The sequence below is a fragment of the Mycteria americana genome, chromosome 5, assembly GCF_035582795.1.
Source record: "Mycteria americana isolate JAX WOST 10 ecotype Jacksonville Zoo and Gardens chromosome 5, USCA_MyAme_1.0, whole genome shotgun sequence".
NCBI classification, from domain to species: domain Eukaryota; kingdom Metazoa; phylum Chordata; class Aves; order Ciconiiformes; family Ciconiidae; genus Mycteria; species Mycteria americana.
Window position 1 is genome coordinate 1913241 of NC_134369.1, and position 16322 is coordinate 1929562.

The window sequence follows — 16322 nt, forward strand, 5'->3', positions numbered from 1 at the left end:
AGTGTCAATGGGACCTGCACGAGATTCGGGAGCAACATTTGGGATGCATTTAACTGTCATAGGGCTCACCCCCCAGGCCAAATAGGACCGTATACGAATTTTCAAGCTTTCTGTACTGCAAAGGACTTTGCTGACTAAGCTCAAGAACTATCTTAACTTTATCTGTGCAGGCTTGAAAAGTTCAGCCTGAAAAAAATCACCTTATTGAGATATACCTTATCTTAGTAACTGTAGATTAAGGAAGCAAACTTGTTTTCCAGTCCCTGTTCCTGGTCTTTCCTGTCCCTCCCATAAAGGCATTATCATACATCACACAGTTGCTTTATCAGAATCTTCAGATGAAAGACACAAAGGCAGAGAGGAGAGAGGTCTGGTTTGAGGCTCCCGAGGTGTCAAAGCCCGATGATTCGATGTAAGAATAGTTTATTAAGTTATCAAGGAAGGCCCCAGAGATGGAGGTGGAGCCTTGCTGAGCTGGTGGCGGGTGGACTTTTGCTGGGGTAGGACCTCTGGGTGGTCAGGCCAGCTCTCTCTACCTGCTGTGGGGCATCCCAGACGGCGACTCGGTTTGTGTCGCTAAATCAGTGAACGTTACTCTCTGACTGGGCTGCCTCGATAGCGGCTGGACCACATGGACCACAAAGTTTCCTAGTTGTACAAGGGCAAGGGCAGAAAAGGAACTGGTTTGATTGCGGCTGGCTTGTGTGAGAGGCGAGCGGCGGCGAGCTGATGAGACAGCCAGAGGTACGTCTGTGACAGGGTGCTGAGAAGAGCCGAGAGAAATGGTGCTTTCTGATAAACTCCCCATTAAAAGATGGGTGGGATTCTGAGAAAGGCTCTTCTGTCGTCTGAATCCTTCCTTGTTGAGGAACACAAGTAACATTGTCTTGAAAACAAACAGCATCACATTAAAAGAAAAAAGAACAGCACTATCAATTTTTTTTTTTTTTCCTTCTGTTGGGAAACGTTCCAAATTTCATTTGACTCCCGGGCTCAGAAGGAACACTCAACCAAAACCACAAATGAACTTGGCCAGATAATAAGCAAAAGGTGAAATCTGACAAAGGATCGGGATTGCTGAGATCAGCTTTGCGCAGGAGGGTTTTGGGTTGTTTTTTTTTTTAACCTTGCTCTCTAGTCTTCCACTGCCACCCTCCGCTTCGGAGCGCAAGGAGCTGCAAACAACATCAGCTGCACTGACGAGGTCCGCACATCGATAGCAGACTCCGGAAAGTTTCCATTTCGCTCCAAAACACTTTCTGGATAACAGCTTCATTTCCTGGGGGTCGTAAGACTTCAAACTGACTTCAAGCTTCAGAAGCTGGTTCTGTAGCTGAATGCTCCTTACCAAAAACGTTTTCCTCCTTTCTGCCAGCTTTGTCCTAAGCCAGGAGTGCTCTGTTGATCCAGAACAGCTCAGCTGGTGCGCACACTCGAAATTTGGTACTTTTCAGCCACTTTCAGTCGTTTTCGCTCACGGTGCGTATTGGATATCGACCTTTTTGAGTCTTTCACCTAATAAAGTAACTGTGTGATGTACCATAATGACCAGCTGAAACCATCTCTTATAAAAATTCAGGATGCTAATAAACAGATAACGGGCACGTCCTTCAGCGTTAGCCAGAAAATACCCATTTATCACCTTTTTGATTGCTGAGTAACACTTTATCACTTAACTGGATACTTTTCAGTTTCTTCCTTCATTGCAAAGAACAAATTTGAAGACAACTTAGTTTATCCTCCACTCAGTCCTTACAGTTCAATATAAATTGTTATCTAAATGTGCGCCAGCCCTTCCACGTCTGTGGAGGCTGTTTCTCAAACAAGCCTTGACAATATCGATCTCCCTTTGGAAAGTCAAGTCCCCTTTTCTTGCAATAACATTGGGGTTTGACCTGGTTATCAGCCACGCTACGAACAAATTGTCCTTGATTAAACCGTAGGGTACCTATTAGGATTCATATGACTCATATTTATTATACAACCGTCAACAGGCCTCACGTGGTGCGTGTCTCCGGCGGGGACAAGAGGTGCCCTTCCCGAGACCTGCGCCTGGATCGCAGCACTTCTGTAACAGCCGCGTGACCTTGCCCAGCCGTCCGCGGTCTCCTTCACGTTCCTCTCCCCTCAGCGCCGCGAGCGTGTCTCATCCGGCAACGCGGAGCTTTTCCCCATCCTAACACAATCCTCAGCCCTGCTCACGTCTGCGGGAACGCGGAAGCAGGGGTGGAAAAGCAGAGGCTGGCTTCACGTCGAGGGTGACGGGATCGGAGCTTCCTCTGCCTCACGCTGCTCAGGAACTTCCCTGTTCTACGCGAGGAAGAGCTAACGCAGGTATTCAAGAGGGATTTGCTTTTATCTCTCGGTCCCAGCTGTGCCGCCTGAAAAAAATGCCATCATATGGATTTTGGGCACGTCGCTGAGGTCTGTACGTACTGCCTCGGCGCAGCGATATCTCAGCCCGCAGCTAAGCACTCTGTATCCATTATCTCACCTCCTCCGCTTCTCTGTCCTCTCTTCTCTTGCACTTCCATCAACCCTTACCCCCCATCTCCAGCTCTGCTACACCTTTACTACCACTTACCCCCCCACGCTCACTTTGCCTCCATCCCTTTACCCATCAAGGAAGTTTTAATTTAATTTTCATTTCTCACAGGGCCGGACTTAACCAGGATTACAGGCCAACAGAATTCCAAGTCAGCCGAAACAACGGGCGTTTTGAGTGCTTGTAACACCAGCTGCTACTCAGCATGAGATGACGTGCGGAGAACAACGTGGCTTTTGCAGCGGCTCTCCTTGCTCTTAGACCTCCACAAAACGTGAACTGCGGGAAGAGGCTGCCTGCACGGGAGGCCCCGGCTGCAAGGTGCTGCTGAGGTCGTGACAAGGCAGAAACGGCTTCAAATCTCACTCTAAATCCAACCCAAACCCGCTACGCCTGAATTTCAACCCGCCGCCCGCTCTGTACGCAACGCTAAGCTTTGTTGTAATGCTCTCCTTTTAACTCTTGTCATAACGATTAATCTCGCCTAATCTTTGTCTGTGGCTCTATGGCTTTCCGGTTTTCTGAACGAGCCGGTGAAGACAAAAGTGTCCACGCAGCAGCAGCTGCTGCTCAGGGCTCACGTGGAGACTTGGAATCGATGTACAGGAGAACCGCAGAGCTGCCCTCCCCGCTCCAAACGGCGACGGCCTCGACGCCTGCCAACTGGGGGAACGCGTGCTCACCGGGAGGAGCAGCTCCTGCTTTACCGTCCCTGGGGTGACAGGGGAAGCGGACAAATCTGTTGCTTGCAGTGCTCGAGCTCACGCCGGAGCCGGGCAGCGCTGCCGGCCGTACCCAGGTTAAGCGCTATGCTGCTAAAGACTGGAGTCAGGACACATCAATAATAACACAAAATAATTTAGCAGACTGGCAATTCTTCCAGGAAGGCATAAAAGAAAAACTCAATTACAGTTAATTACAGGGGAGGCAGCTGGGGGAAGGTACCAGAGTGTCAGGGCAGGCCCCGCATGACACAAACATGTAGGATGTAAAGGCTCAAGCAGGCCATAGCTCAAGGAAAGCTACACCGGCAGGCAAAGACGCAGTATTTATTACAAAAAGACACAGCATTTATAAACTACAGCCTCTCTGCACGGACAGGGTAGCCCTGACAGGAGCCCAAGGCCCCATTGCCCGCCGCCCTCCGCCCGCCTCACTGCCCCAAGATGGCGGCGGCGGGATGTACCACCCGCCTCCTGCTCCCCTCCGGCAAGGGGAGCCGCTCCCCCCCCCCGCCCCAGCCTCGCGGTGGCACCGCCCACTTCCGCTCCCGCGCCGGAAGCCGGAAGCGCGCGGCGGAGGGAGGGTCCCGGTTACGCGGCGGTGAGTCCCGGGCGGGGGCGGCGGAGCCGGTAACGGGGCCGCCCCCTCGTGTCTCGTGAGGGGAGGCGCTCACGGCCCCTCCGGTGGGCGGTTGCAGCCGTTACCCGCCGGGACCTCCGGGGGGGGGGGCGGTGTTAGCCGGACCAGGCCTCGTACCGGGAGCCGCGGCCGCGGGGGAAGCCCCGTTCCGCCCGCTCCGTGGGCCGCGGCCTCCCGGTTGCCGTTTCCCCCACCCCCCGGGACAGGCCCGGCGTTGGCGGAGCAGGCTCCGCCGTGTCCCGGTTGGAGAGCGGCGCCGGGCGGGCCTCGCTCTGCGCTCCCCCGGGGCGGTGCGAGGCGGAGGCCTCGGGCGGGCACCCCCGGGGCTGGGGGGGCTCTCCCTAACCGGGGACAAAGCACGGAGGCGATGGCCGGGGTGCGGCAGTCCTGCGGGCAGCCCCTGGCCGGTGCCCCCGGCCCTTCCGAGCCACGGGGGCCTGTGCGTTGTCCCTCGGAGAGGCAAAGTGTCACCTCGCTGGCTGCGTCTTCTCGCAACGCTGCTAAAAACCGGCGAGATCCGGGGGGAGGAGCCCCTGCCCCGTGCTGGTGCCCGGCCGGAGCCGGGGCAGTGCCCAGCTCTTTCCGTCCCCTCTCCTGAGGGCCGTTCGGACGCTTCCCACAGCCCAACCGTGACCTCCGCGCCCGCACAGCGGCGGGGATTGAGCCTTCCGCTTGCCACTATTCCTAATTTTTCTCTCTTACGCTCTGTGAGCTTCATTAATAACAAAAAAAAACCCCATAAGTTTATTTCTGTTTGCGGAGAGGTGAAGTTACGCACGTACGTATGTAGCAGGGGAGCTACTTTCCCAGCTTTTACGCGGTTGTTACTCAGACGGGTTTGGCTGGATCCTGGGTGAAGAAATTTGGTAACCCTGAGCCTCACCTTGTCCCTCTGTGTTACGTGCAGAGGCTGATGCAACGTTCCCAGAGCGATATCGTTGGGATGTTTCACCCGGCTGAAAGGTAGAAGAGCCACGAGCCATTAGGACGACGCTGAAATCCCCATCGGCTGTTTGGTACGTCCCTTTCCCTCTCGGCGGGAGCGCGCTGCTCCCGCCTTTCTCACCTGGTTTTTAGCGTATTCCCACGTTATTGCATCCCGCCTCTTAGAACCTGTGACACGAACAGCTGATACTTGCTAAATATTATCAGACAGCCCGGATTATTTGGAATAAGTCACGGGCGTCGTGCAGAGCATCCGTTATTTCCCTGATTTTAGTAATATTTCACAAATTTTTACCATCGCGAGTATTGGATCGAGTTCAGCGCGTGTGAATCACGCCATCGCTTAATGCTTTCTAAGGACAGCAGCAATAAGTGAGGGAAACGATGGCACCACGTAGCTAGAAAGGAAAACACGTAGAAAGAAAGCGCATGAAAGGAGACGGGAGCCGAGGAACTGGGAAGGTGGTGAGGTACAGAAAGACACGGGTGGCGGCGGTGGCCCCACCGGTGACTGTGGGCCGTGGGCACGGTCGGATGCGAGCGGATCCGGGAGGTTTGCTCGGCAGAACGGGAATCTGGAGTGGGATGGTGCGGTGAGAGCCAGCCAGAGTTTGAGAGTCAGGGTGACGTCGCCCTGCTATCGAGTGGCTGTGAGTAGGCGTTTCCTTGACAAAACCGTCTGGCACACACAAGTAATCCTTCCAAAAACGCTGTGAAAAGGAAAAAAGTCAGTTGCCAAAGCAGGAACGAGTAGATATGTTCTGTTTTCCTTCTCACTCTGCCCTCGGTCTCGCTGATTCTTTACAGCACAGGGGAAGCTCTCTGGCATAGCCGTTTCAAGCAGTTTAGCAAAGCTGGTTTTAAATCCCTAATAGGATTAGTAGCTATTTGCAGTCAGCTTTAGAAAACCTCGTCTTTATTTGACTTCCTTTCCCCATCTTAGGAGTCTGCAGCTCCTCTGGGAGGATGGACACCCTGAGGAACCGGACGGTGGAGGAGCTCCAGGAGCTGCAGGAAAATGCCGAGGAGATCGAGCGCCTGGCCCTGGAGTCCCAGGAGGTACGTGCGGACGGCGTGACGCCGGCAAGGAGCAGGCTGGGCTTCGTTAGCGCCTCGCCCGCCGTGACCGTCGCGTCTCCTTCCGCAGGTTCAGGAGCTGCAGCTGGAAAGGGAGATGGCCCTTGCCGCCAACCGGAGCTTGGCCGAGCAGAACCTGAAGTTCCAGGCGCCGCTGGAGACGGGGCGCACCGACCTCTCTAACAAATACGAAGAGCTGCAGAAGCTGGCTGAGCGGTGTAAAGAGCAAAAGGCAAAACTGGGTGAGCGTTTGCAAACCTTGCAGCCTTTCCGATGGAGTCACGTGGGTTGCAGTTAGTACAACATCCTTCCCTTTTGCTTCTCCCTACCTTGGCCATACTGAGCAGAGAAACTCTTTAGGCTGGTGGCAGAAAGGACTCTGCTGCGTATAAGGTCTAGATTGTCCCGTTTCTTGCTCAGGCTGGGTTGGACAGATCAAGGATGTTGCCCCAGCAAAAACCCCTTCTAGTGCAGCAGCGGCTAAGGTCCTTTCATCTTCGGCTTTTCTCCTTGCCTCAACAGTTTGCAAGGCAGGAAGGCACTCCTGTGCGAGTGCAACAGGGCTGTGCCCTACTGGTTTTTCCCTGGTTTGTGTTTAACGTTTTGCTCTTTGTTCCCCCAGAGAAATTTTCAGCAGCAATGCATCCTCAGACCTTGCTGGATCTCCTGCAGGTGGAAAGCCAGAAAATCGAAGAGGAGTCTGAGGTGAGCTTAAGGTTTAAATGCGCTAGCAATTCAAGCGATTAGTCCTCGAAGACCTGCAGTTACGCTCCCAAGCCTAATCCTTTAAATCAAGGATTATCTCTTTGTAGTTTGGCGTCGTTGCTCCAAAAAATTGGATTGCCCTTTGTTTGCTTGTGTGTGGTGCGATGGTCCCCTGCGTGTCTCTGACAGAGACGTAAATCCTAAGCTGGGCTTGGGGAAGGAGAGTAGAGGGATGCGGTGCTGAACCCGAGGTTGTCTTCTCTTCCAGAAAATGGCCGAGAAGTTCCTGGAGGGCGAGGTGCCCCTGGAGACATTTCTCGAGCGGTTTTCCGTGATGAGGAAGTTGTCCCACTTGCGCCGGGTCAGAGTTGAAAAGCTGCAGGAGATACTGAGGAAGTCGGAAGCGTCGCAGGAGCCCGGCAGGGACTCTCAGCAGCAACCGCCTCCTCACGTACCCGGGCCTGCAGACCCGCCGAAGCCACAGCCCTTCCCGGCAGGGGCTCCTTCCTTCCCTTTGCCGTACAGCCCAGCCCCAAGCATGCCGGTCGGCCCCACAGCCCACGGAGCTCTCCCTCCTTCTCCTTTCTCTGGCTCCCCGGTCACCGTGGGACACGTCGCTTCCTCTCAGCCGAGCACCCAGCCCACGTTTCCCTATAAGCCTCCTCCGGGTCCCGGATACCCGCCGGCGCAGGCTGCCGACTCCGCGCCGGGGTATCCCAAACCCCCCTCGGGCGGCTCCTCTCCAGCGCCGGGCTATTCCTGGTCTCCGTCCAGGGGCCCGCCTCAGCCTCCACCGTTTCCTGGCTCTCACCCCTCTCCTCCGCCGCCCAGACCCGGCTTCCCTCCCTACTTTCCCCCTGGGGCAGGGAGACCGCAGTGTCCGTACCCGACCCAGCCCCCTCTCCCTAGTTTCCCCATCCCCCCGCAGCCTCCCTATCCTCCTGGGCCACCCCCACCCTTTGGGTACCCCCCACCTCCAAACCCTCAGCGCCCTGCTTGGCCTGGCTACTAAATCAGGACTCCTGGGGAGCGTCCTCTGCTGCTCCCTCCTCTTTTTGTGGACTGAGGAAGAAGAGCAAGCCGAGAGCGTTGCTCTTCGACCCATCGGTGCGAAAGCATTACGCAGGATGAGAGACAGTAGCGGCTCCGGGGGGGTCAGGCAGGCCGACCCACGCTGCGCTGAGTTAGGTTTGGTTTGCGACGATCGCCGGTGTGGGCTGAAGCGGCCGCTTCCAAATGGGCTCGTCCGGGTTCTGCCGTGAAAGCCAGGTAGTGGTCTAGGTGCTCGGCTGGGGAACGCGGGAACGATGTGCACTGATTGCAGCCGCTGAGAGCCGGACCCCCCCTCCTCTGTGTGTGTGCGTGCGTGCGAGCGTGGGTGAGCGAGAAACGGCTCCGTGCGTGCCTGTCGTTTGCTCTGTGGGTAACAGATGTAGTATCGTAATTCTAAGCCTTTTCACAGGTGTTCAAAAGACACGCTGGGAATCTCTGACAGTATTTCTGACATAAAATACTTAACTGCTTTCCAAGGACTTTCCTGGAAGTGAGAGGCAGAGCCAGCCCGGCTTGCAGGCGATTCCTAACTGACTGCAGCGGGGAGAAGCAGCTAGCTCGCCCCTCGGGTGGGCCAGGCCTTGAGATCCGACTGGGTTTTTACGCTGGGGCGGGATAACTCCCACACCAGCTCTGCTCGAGCCCTTCCCGGCCGGCTGTGAGGTCAGGCTTCCCCCGGCGCTCTCTCCGCCTGCGGGGTGAGTTACCAGCGTGCTCCAGAGCAGAGGCTGTACCCAGCTCTGTCGCGTTCGGGTGCTCCCGGCTCGCCGGGGAGCAAAAACCTCTTTACTGCTGCTTCTGTCCCGCACCGGAGCCTTTCCCAGCCTGTGCTGGCTGTGCGCTGTCTCACCGAGGGCACGAAGGTTCTGGTAGCTCCCCAAGGGTTCAACGCGTGGATATTATCTCTGCTTTTTGAAGTTAACTGGGCTGACGTGACGTCTGGGGCTGCTGCTGCTTTGGGGGCACGTGCCTTGGGTCACAGGGGGGAGCGGGAGTCGGTGCCTCCTGCCCAGCTCTGTGAAACGCTGGGGCTCGGCAGCCTCCTGTATCCCCGGCCTCTCCTGCGGTGCCGGGGGGAACGGGGCGGTTATTTGGGGTGCTACGAGCTCCAGCTTTTCCTCACGTCCCCCTTCTCAGGAAACACTAGGTAACGGAGGGAGCGCCAAGTTAGCGTTAACGGAAACGGGATTTGCTTTGCTCGGCACTTTATCCTACGAATCCTGCCTGTATCCCTGTAAGTTATTTATAAGGAAAGATTACTAATGGACTAGAACAAGGCAAATGCTTGTGGGGTTTGATGGAAACAATTCCGTATCTGGGGTTAATTACAGTAATAAAATTTGATGAATTGCACGCGGGGTCACGGCCGTGGTTGCTTTCGGAAATGACGGGGCATCCAGCCGCCACTTTGTATTGATCTTTTTAAGCCCTCCTGGCGTCCTTACACCGACTTCCTCTTGGTTTCGTCAATAAAACCTTTCAGCCTCTCGCAGGACCATCTTCTTCAAACTCCTCTCTCCTGCTTGCTTGTTTTCATCTTTCCTAAGGGGCCCGTTTGCCTGGGGCTCTTCTGCATCAGCCCTTCTCTCCCCTCCTCTGGCACCGTTTCTCACTCGTCCCCTGTGCTGACGCTGTCCTGCGTTTTCCCTCCCCGGCTGGGAGGTCGATGGTCTAAGGAAGGGCACTGGTAGCGTCGGAAGGAAGAGGACAAGATGTAATTACTAGAAAAAACCGGTTTTATTACAAAGGTTATTGCTTATTAAATATCTCAGACTTGTATTTCTACCCTCCCCCTCGCAGCCGTGCTTTGCTTTATGCATCTGCCCAAATCCTGCGCCGTCTCGTGCAAACGCAGCCGAGTGCCTGTCTTCGCAGCTTCCCCCGGGAACCCGGCAGACGCGGGTCTCGCAGTCTTTCTCACAAAGCTCGGTGCCCTGCTAGCGGAGCGCCTGGCAGACAGCAGCCGATTTCGCTTTCAGCCCGGCCTGGGTGGGAGGAGGAGTGTGGTTATCCCGGTTTTGAGAGACGGAGAAACCGGCAAACCCCTCCGCGTGGCTGTGAGCGCGGCTGCTCCGCTCTCAGTGCAGGTATGAAGCCTGCTGCAACCCAGCTGCTTCTTAGACTCATACAAATAGCTTAAGAAAACCCCAAAAAACCAACCCCACCTCGCACTCTCCCACGAGGGAGGCTCAAAAGCAAGAGGAAGATTTCTCGGAAAGGCGCTCGGGTGCCGGGGCGCAGCCAAAGCCGAGCTAGGCTGGGTCAGAGCCGAGCGATGCGTGCCTGGTGCCCGGCGCGAGCAGCTAGGGAGGAGCACGGGCGGCTTTGGCTCCCACTCCGGCAGGGGCGAGGGGACCCGGCCCCGGAGGTCTCCCATTGTGCTTGGGGGGGGGGGGGACGACGGGGGGCGCGGGCAGGTATTTGTCACCTCTTCCGTCAGCTTCGTTCGGTTCATCGTTGCATGGAGTCACGGAAGGGTTTGGGTTGGAAAGGACCTTTGAAGATCATCTGGTTCAACCGCCTGCCATGGGCGGGGACGGCCTTGGCAAGAGGGGGTGGCTCAAAATTTTACCTTTCTTGTGCTGCATCCCAGCTCTGCCTGCAGGGCGGGAAGGTGGCTGACGAAGGAAATGAGGTCGCTTGCCAAAAATGCAAGAAAAGCCGCTAATTCAGCAGTTGCACAGCTTTGCTGTCACGTGCGTGACCACCTTGGGGACAGCGCTGGGTGGCGGGCGGGGGGGACGGCTCGGCTTGGCTTGGGGACCAGGGCAGCCCAGGGAGGGGGTCACACTCTGCGGGCAGAGTGCAGGTCGTAGTCGCTGTCGGAGGAGTTGTCCGGAGGGTTGGAAGCTCTGCACGCGCCTTCCAGGGCTGCGGGGGGAACGGACGCAGCTCGTTACGGCGGCTGGGGGTGCACCCCAGCCCCGGCGCGGCCCCTCGCCCGGCGTCGGCAAAAATCTTGCCGTGATGCTCTCGCCCCGGGCGGTTCACCCCCGGCCGCGCGTGCGGGAAGGGAGGGCGGAGGAGCCGTTCCCGGTGTCCTCCCGCGCTTACCTGGGTAAGCCGAGAGGTAGGAGCTCTTCTGGGGGGGCTGCGCGTAGTCGTTGTCCCCACCCTGCGCCCGCTGCCCCTCCGCCCGCGGCCTCAGGGTGACGGTGCTGTTGCGATGGAAGGAGACTGGAAGAGGTGGTGGGAGAGGAATCAGGATTGGGGGGGGGGGGGGGGCAGGATTTGGGGCTGCAGCAACAGGTTTGGGGCAACGCACCCGCCCCACCGCCCAGGAGGGGAAGGGGGCTGAGTAAAAGCGGGACCCGCTCCCGCCCCACGAGCCGGGGCTGGTGGGGCTCGGCTCTCCCGGCTGAGTTAATATCGTGCCGATGAGTCAACGCGGCGGCAGGAAGCGAGAGCCCGGGCTGGGTGCGAGCCCGCTCGCACCTCCGCCCGCCGGTGCCTTGCTGCGGTCCGGGGGCGAGCGGCCCCCGAGCCAGCCCCAAAGCCAGCCCCGGCCCCACGGCGGGGGCACCGGCCGTGCTGCTCCTCACCCGTCTGGTTGAGTCCCGTGGGGCCGATCCACTGGCGCTGCTTCTTTTTGGAGACTGGAAGGCAGAGGTGGGCGGTGAGGGGGGGGGATCTCTCCGAGGACCCGCCTGATGCCTCTGCCCCGAGCTTTGCTTCCTCTGGCTGCCTCCCCTCCGCCAGCCCCATATGCTGTCCCGAATAATCCCCCCCGCCCGGTAATCCCCCTGCCGCCCCGGGAGACCCCCCGCCTGCTCTTTTGTGTCCTCTCGGCGCTTAATCCCCACCGCAGCCTGCAAAGCGCACCCCGCTCCCCCGGCCACCCCCTTCTCTGTGCCCACGCCGTGGGCCTGGGGACAGGCTTGGGGACAATGGGGCAGGGGGGGATCTGTGGGGCTGAGCCCCCCCCCCCCCCCCCCCCCCCCAAGGAGATGGGGGGAAGCGGCAGGGATGGATGCACGGAGCTGCCAGCCCTGAGTTGCCACGTGGCGATGGCAGGGCTGAGGGAGGCAGAGCGGGAGGAGGAAGATGAGGAGGAGGAGGAGAGGATTCTCTTGTCACCTACTTCTCTTCATCAGCCTCCTGTAAGCAGGAGGGCCGCAGATGAGCGAGAGGATGCCGAAAAGGAGCAGGGCCAGGCAGATGCTCACGACGGTGCCTGCCGCCACGCCGGCGGGATGCGGCTTCGAGTCCTGGCCTGGGGAGAGGGCGGGCGTCAGCGGATGAGACCCTTGTGCCCAGGCGGAGGCCGATGCCGGGAGCTCGAACGCCCGCTGCCCTGCCGGGAGGGCTGCAGGGAGCCCCAGCAAGGCTCTCCCCATCCCCTGCCCCGAGCTCGCACCCTCTGCCCGTTCCCCGGGCGTTCGCACGTGGAAATCCCAGCTCCCAGCATCGTCCGGGGATGCCTGGCACTGGGTGCTGCAAGCAGCACTGCCTGTCCCCCGCGGTTCCCCGGGAATCGAGCCCGGCACGGCGGCTTACACACGACTCTGGTCCGGGAGCAGGTCCGGGGGGTCCCGAGGCTGGCAGGGCAGAGGTGCAGGGTGGGGACCTCGCAGGTGACACCCGTCGAGGGGGGGTCCCGGACCTCGGTGCTGGAGGAGAGGTTCCCACACCGCAGCTGCTGGCAGAGCTGCCTGCCCCGCTTGGCTCGCTGCGCCCGGTTGTCGCACAGCACCTGCCACTGCCCCTGGTGAAAGACCTCGACGTCCCCTTCGCAAGGCGTGGGGCCGGCCACCAGCCTCCACAGGGCCTGGGGCTGGGAACCTGGGGGAGAGAGGCAGAGAGGGATCAGACCCACGGGGAGACATCGCGGCCGGCTGATGGGGCTCGGCATCCTGCCGGGACACGGGCCTCCTTCCCCCGGGCCCGAGCCGGGGGAGTGCTCAGCACGGGGATGTCACGGCATCTCACCGTCCCCTTGTGCCGCGGGGACCGGGGGATGCACGCAAGCCGTACCAGGGCCACGCATTGAGAAGCTTTGAGCTGTCTCCGTGGGAAACGCAGCGGGCAAGCCCGCTCTGCCAGCTGCCGCGGCGCAGCCCCTTAAACCCCCAAATCCCTCAGGGGGGGCTTCTAAGCTCGGGCAGATGGCAGGACCCAGAGCAAGCCCGCTCCTCGCCCCGCGGCTTGGCTCTCCGTGCTGCGGTGCCAGCACCAAGCCGCTCGGCAGGGAGATGCTCACGGCAGGGAGATGCTCAACGGCAAGCACCCGAGAGGCGTGGACGAGCACGGTGCTGGGCTCTGCCGGGATACCCCGCACGCCTGTGCTGGGTTTCGGGGTGCTAACATGGCGCTGGCCGTGCGCCGCGCTCGCTCCCCGGCTTTTCCTACTTGCAGCGCTGCTGCGTTCGAAGCCCGGGGCTGGGGGTGCTGCCGCCAGGAACCGAGCGCGCCGGGGAGATTTCCTGTTTTGCCTTCGCACGCAGGAGAGGAAAAGCAGGAGTGGGTGGACGGGGTGCACGGGGCAGACGGGGATGGGGCTGTTGCCCTGCTCGAGGCTTCGGCTGCCCCGCCAGCCTGGAGGCAGGCATCCGGCCCGGCGATTCCCCCCGAGGCTTTCCCGCCTCCGCAGCAGGGAAAACAGCCCGCGGCCCCGGAGCGCGTCGGAGGCAGGCCAGCCGGGGCGAGCGGGGGGTCCAGGGGAAGGAGAGGGGCTGTGCCGGGGCGAGCTCTCACCGGAGCAGAGGACGAAGGCGGGTGCTTTCCCCCACCGGGCGCTGGTCCTGTTGAAGCAGTCGAGGAGCGGACGGCTCTCGCAGGACTCCACCGCCTCCCACCGCACCGGCAAGTGGCTTCCCCGCTCTGGCTTGGCATGGCTGCGGCTGTCGATGGCGGTGCCGCAGCTGAGATCCTGGCAGATGCGGGTGGCCAGCTTCGGCCAGATGCCCTGGCTACCTGCCACGGCCCCCCACAGCCCCTGCCTGTGCAGCTCCACGAAGCCTGAGCAGCTGAAGTTCCCATCCACCAGCCGCAGCCTGGGGGGTCCTGGCGAAGGACGGGGGGAAAAAGCACCTCGTTACAAACCGGGACGACGTTTCTCGCCATGACTGAGCAGAAAGTCCCCGAGCCCGCCGTGTCTGAAGCTTAATTGCCCCGTCGATGCCGCAAACGCTCTTAACGAGAGCGGGCGGTGGCGCGAGGCAGGGTCGGTTCGCTTTGCTGCGCGTGCCCCCCGGTTTGGCCGTTGCCGCTCCGCTCCCCTCCGCTGTGCCCGGGGCTGGGCAGGGATGGGGCTCTTACCGGTGGGCTCCGGGCTGGTGGTCGGGGGTGCCGGCGGGGGCTCAGGGGTGGTTTGCACAGGCTCTGAAACAAAAAGAGAGGGGCCAGGTCGGGGCTGCTGGTCCCCGGGAATGGGGCTGGCCGGGGCGGGGGTCCGGGCTCACCGCTGCAGGCAAGGACGGCGTGCTCCGTGCAGTTTCCTGGCACCCAGTGGCATCCCAACGGGGTGGCCGCTGGCCGCAGGCACCGCAGCAGCCATGCGTGCGGCTCTTTCCCGCCGGTGAAGACGGGCTCGAGGGGCTTGGCAATGGGGGGGCCGCAGCCCAGCCACCGGCAGATGTTGTCCGCGCCGGCCTCGCTCACGCTATCCCGGCACACGCGGCTCCACCTGCCCTTCCACTTCGCCTCCAGCATCCCGGCGCAGCGGCAGCCGCTGCCGGTGAGCTGCAGGCTGGGCTCTGCGGGGAAAGCACGGGCATTAGGGGCTTGGCTTTCCTTCCCTTCGCCGCGCGTTTTCCAGCCGGGGCTGGAAAAGCCCTTGCCGGCTCATCGCTGCGGCCGGGCGGGCTGCTCTGCACCGGCGTGCCCCGTGACGGCAGCCGGGGCTTCTCGCAAAGCGGGGCAGGAAGGAAACGGAGCGTTGGGGGGTGCACGGGCAGGTGGGGGGCTCGGGAGGCGGGGGTGCCGTGGGGCTGAGCCAGGGGACCCGGCTGCAAGAAGCCCACGGTGCGGCGGAGCCGGCTTCCCGGCCGAGGCAGCTCCAGCAGCCGCCACGCTAACGAAGCCGCGGCCGAGGAGCCGCTAACAAAGTCACGGCGCCGTCCCCACGGCGCGGTCCCCACGGCGCGGTCCCCACGGCGCGGTCCCCACGCGTGCTCACCTCTGGGGCTCGGGGTGGCTCCTCCGGGGCCGGGGATGGCTGCGAGAGAGAGGGGGACAGGGCATCAGTCCTGCTCCTCGCCTGGGCCAGGCGGGACCCCCCAGGCTGGGGCAGCGGCTCCCTGCTCTTGGCCTGCTGCCGGTTATTTTGGGGGAGAAAGCTGATTTTGGGGGCTCGGGTCGGCCTTTCGCCAGGGCAAAGATGCTGCCAGTGGAAAGGAGCCGGTGGTGGTGGCCGGGAGCTGCCGGCCACGCCGTACTCCGCGCCCACCGGGCTGTAATGGTGGGGGGACACCTCTGTCCCCAAAGCTCAGCGGTGGGGACAGAGCCCCGGGCTGGCCGCGTGCCCCTGCGGTGTCGGGGGCCGGAGGAGGAGGCTGGGTCGTGCTGGCTTTTTCCTTGGCAATAGAAGAGCGTTTTCGGGCTTTCCCGGTGAATTTGCTCTCGCTCTCCCTCCTCACGCTTTTAATTAAAATACAAAATGAACGACCTCATGTAACGGGCCGTAGCGCTGCCTGCCCATCCGTCTGCCGGTGGCTCGTTATGGCTGAAAAAACACAGACGAGGGCACCCGCTAATTACCACTAACTAGCCGGCATCACCAGCAATAGGAAGGTACAGCCGAGCAGCAGCGGACGGTGCCACCATCACCGCGGCGAGCCGGAGCGGCACGGTGCCTGCGGCTGCCCGCCGGGCCACGCGGGTCAATGGGCGGCTGGGGAGGGCAGGAGCTGGCGGGGAGCGAGGATGGAGGGAGGGCTGGCTGCCCCCCGGCACCCGTAGGCTCCCTCCTGGGCTGTGACCGGCGTCCCGGGGACCCCCCAGAGCTGGGGGGGACCGGACACGCGTGGCCCCGGGCGAGGCGTGCCCACGCTCTCCTCGTCGCCCGCGTTTTGGGGGCTCAGCGGTCCCAGTGCCGCTCACCAGCCCCTCTCCCCCCTGCCTGGCCTGAGCCCCCGTGCCTGGGGCTTGCTCGGGGTGGGCACGTGGGACCGCCGGCACGGTGCCGTGAGCGAGCCGAGGTGGGAGCACGGGTGAGCCCCAGCCATGGGGCTGAGCCCCACGAAACGCGCCCAGCTGCCCGGCAGCAGGAAAGCCGGCGGGTTTCGCCATGAGATTTCAGGGGTCCCGGGCCGCGGCGAGGCTGGGTCCCCACGGGCACCCCCGGCACCGGAGCTGCCGGCACAGCGGGCGCGCTCTGGTAAAGCGGCCGGGGCCCCGGCACCCCCCAGCCCTCTGCCGCGCCGAGCCCCCCCACGTACTCACCCCACATCCCCGGCAAGAGCAGCAGGCGCAGGGCGAGCAGCCGGGCTGCCATCAGCATGGCCGGCCGTCTCCTCCGCCCCGGCGCTGGCAGCTGAGCGGGAGGCTGCCGAGGGCACCGTCGCCTCCGCTACCCGGCCCGGGGAAGGCAGGCGAGGGGGGACGGGCAGGAACAGGCTGTTTTTCCTCCCTCTGTGGTTTTCTGCGTCACATCTACGCTCGTTTGAAGTCTCAGCCTGGCAGCTGCCTCCCTGGG

The 16322-nt window shown here is 61.3% G+C and overlaps 2 protein-coding genes and 1 long non-coding RNA gene across 4 annotated transcripts; 1 reads left to right on the top strand and 2 right to left on the bottom strand.

Moving 5' to 3' along the window:
- Window positions 1-568: 568 nt before the first annotated feature.
- On the bottom strand, window positions 569-3689 carry LOC142410043 (uncharacterized). Its single transcript, XR_012775806.1, has 3 exons — window positions 3466-3689; window positions 2670-3367; window positions 569-2381 (listed from the first exon to the last, which is right to left on the bottom strand). It is a non-coding gene; the product is annotated as an uncharacterized LOC142410043 (long non-coding RNA).
- Window positions 3690-3816: 127 nt separating this feature from the next.
- On the top strand, window positions 3817-9040 carry VPS37C (VPS37C subunit of ESCRT-I). 2 transcript variants are annotated; one of them, XM_075501866.1, is made up of 6 exons: window positions 3817-3868; window positions 4815-4923; window positions 5796-5911; window positions 6000-6171; window positions 6552-6634; window positions 6903-9040. In XM_075501866.1, the coding sequence occupies exons 3-6, from the start codon at window positions 5819-5821 to the stop codon at window positions 7644-7646; spliced, it is 1092 nt and encodes a 363-aa protein (XP_075357981.1). In that variant the 5' UTR covers window positions 3817-3868; window positions 4815-4923; window positions 5796-5818; the 3' UTR covers window positions 7647-9040. The 2 variants fall into 2 exon arrangements, with proteins under 2 accessions (XP_075357981.1, XP_075357982.1); XM_075501867.1 differs by lacking the exon at window positions 3817-3868 and adding an exon at window positions 3873-3951.
- Window positions 9041-9440: 400 nt separating this feature from the next.
- On the bottom strand, window positions 9441-16121 carry CD5 (CD5 molecule). Its single transcript, XM_075501587.1, has 11 exons — window positions 15914-16121; window positions 15406-15630; window positions 14559-14843; window positions 14089-14382; window positions 13946-14008; window positions 13382-13690; window positions 12185-12469; window positions 11769-11900; window positions 11230-11283; window positions 10742-10864; window positions 9441-10558 (listed from the first exon to the last, which is right to left on the bottom strand). Exons 1-11 carry the CDS (start codon window positions 16119-16121, stop codon window positions 10473-10475), a joined length of 2064 nt encoding a protein of 687 aa, XP_075357702.1. The 3' UTR covers window positions 9441-10472.
- Between the last annotated feature and the right edge of the window lie 201 nt (window positions 16122-16322).

What these genes read in the sequence shown, in the direction of transcription:
- VPS37C (XM_075501866.1), top strand. Translation starts at nt 5,819, where the DNA reads ATGGACACCCTGAGGAACCGGACGGTGGAGGAGCTCCAGGAGCTGCAG. An exon ending in TGGCCCTGGAGTCCCAGGAG is followed by an intron (nt 5,912 to 5,999) that starts GTACGTGCGGAC and finishes CTCCTTCCGCAG; the next exon opens with GTTCAGGAGCTGCAGCTGGA. An exon ending in AGAGCAAAAGGCAAAACTGG is followed by an intron (nt 6,172 to 6,551) that starts GTGAGCGTTTGC and finishes TTGTTCCCCCAG; the next exon opens with AGAAATTTTCAGCAGCAATG.
- CD5 (XM_075501587.1), bottom strand. Translation starts at nt 16,121, where the DNA reads ATGGCAGCCCGGCTGCTCGCCCTGCGCCTGCTGCTCTTGCCGGGGATG. An exon ending in CGTGCACCCCCCAACGCTCC is followed by an intron (nt 14,383 to 14,558) that starts GTTTCCTTCCTG and finishes CTTTCCCCGCAG; the next exon opens with AGCCCAGCCTGCAGCTCACC. An exon ending in CGCCTTCGTCCTCTGCTCCG is followed by an intron (nt 12,470 to 13,381) that starts GTGAGAGCTCGC and finishes TCTCTCCCCCAG; the next exon opens with GTTCCCAGCCCCAGGCCCTG.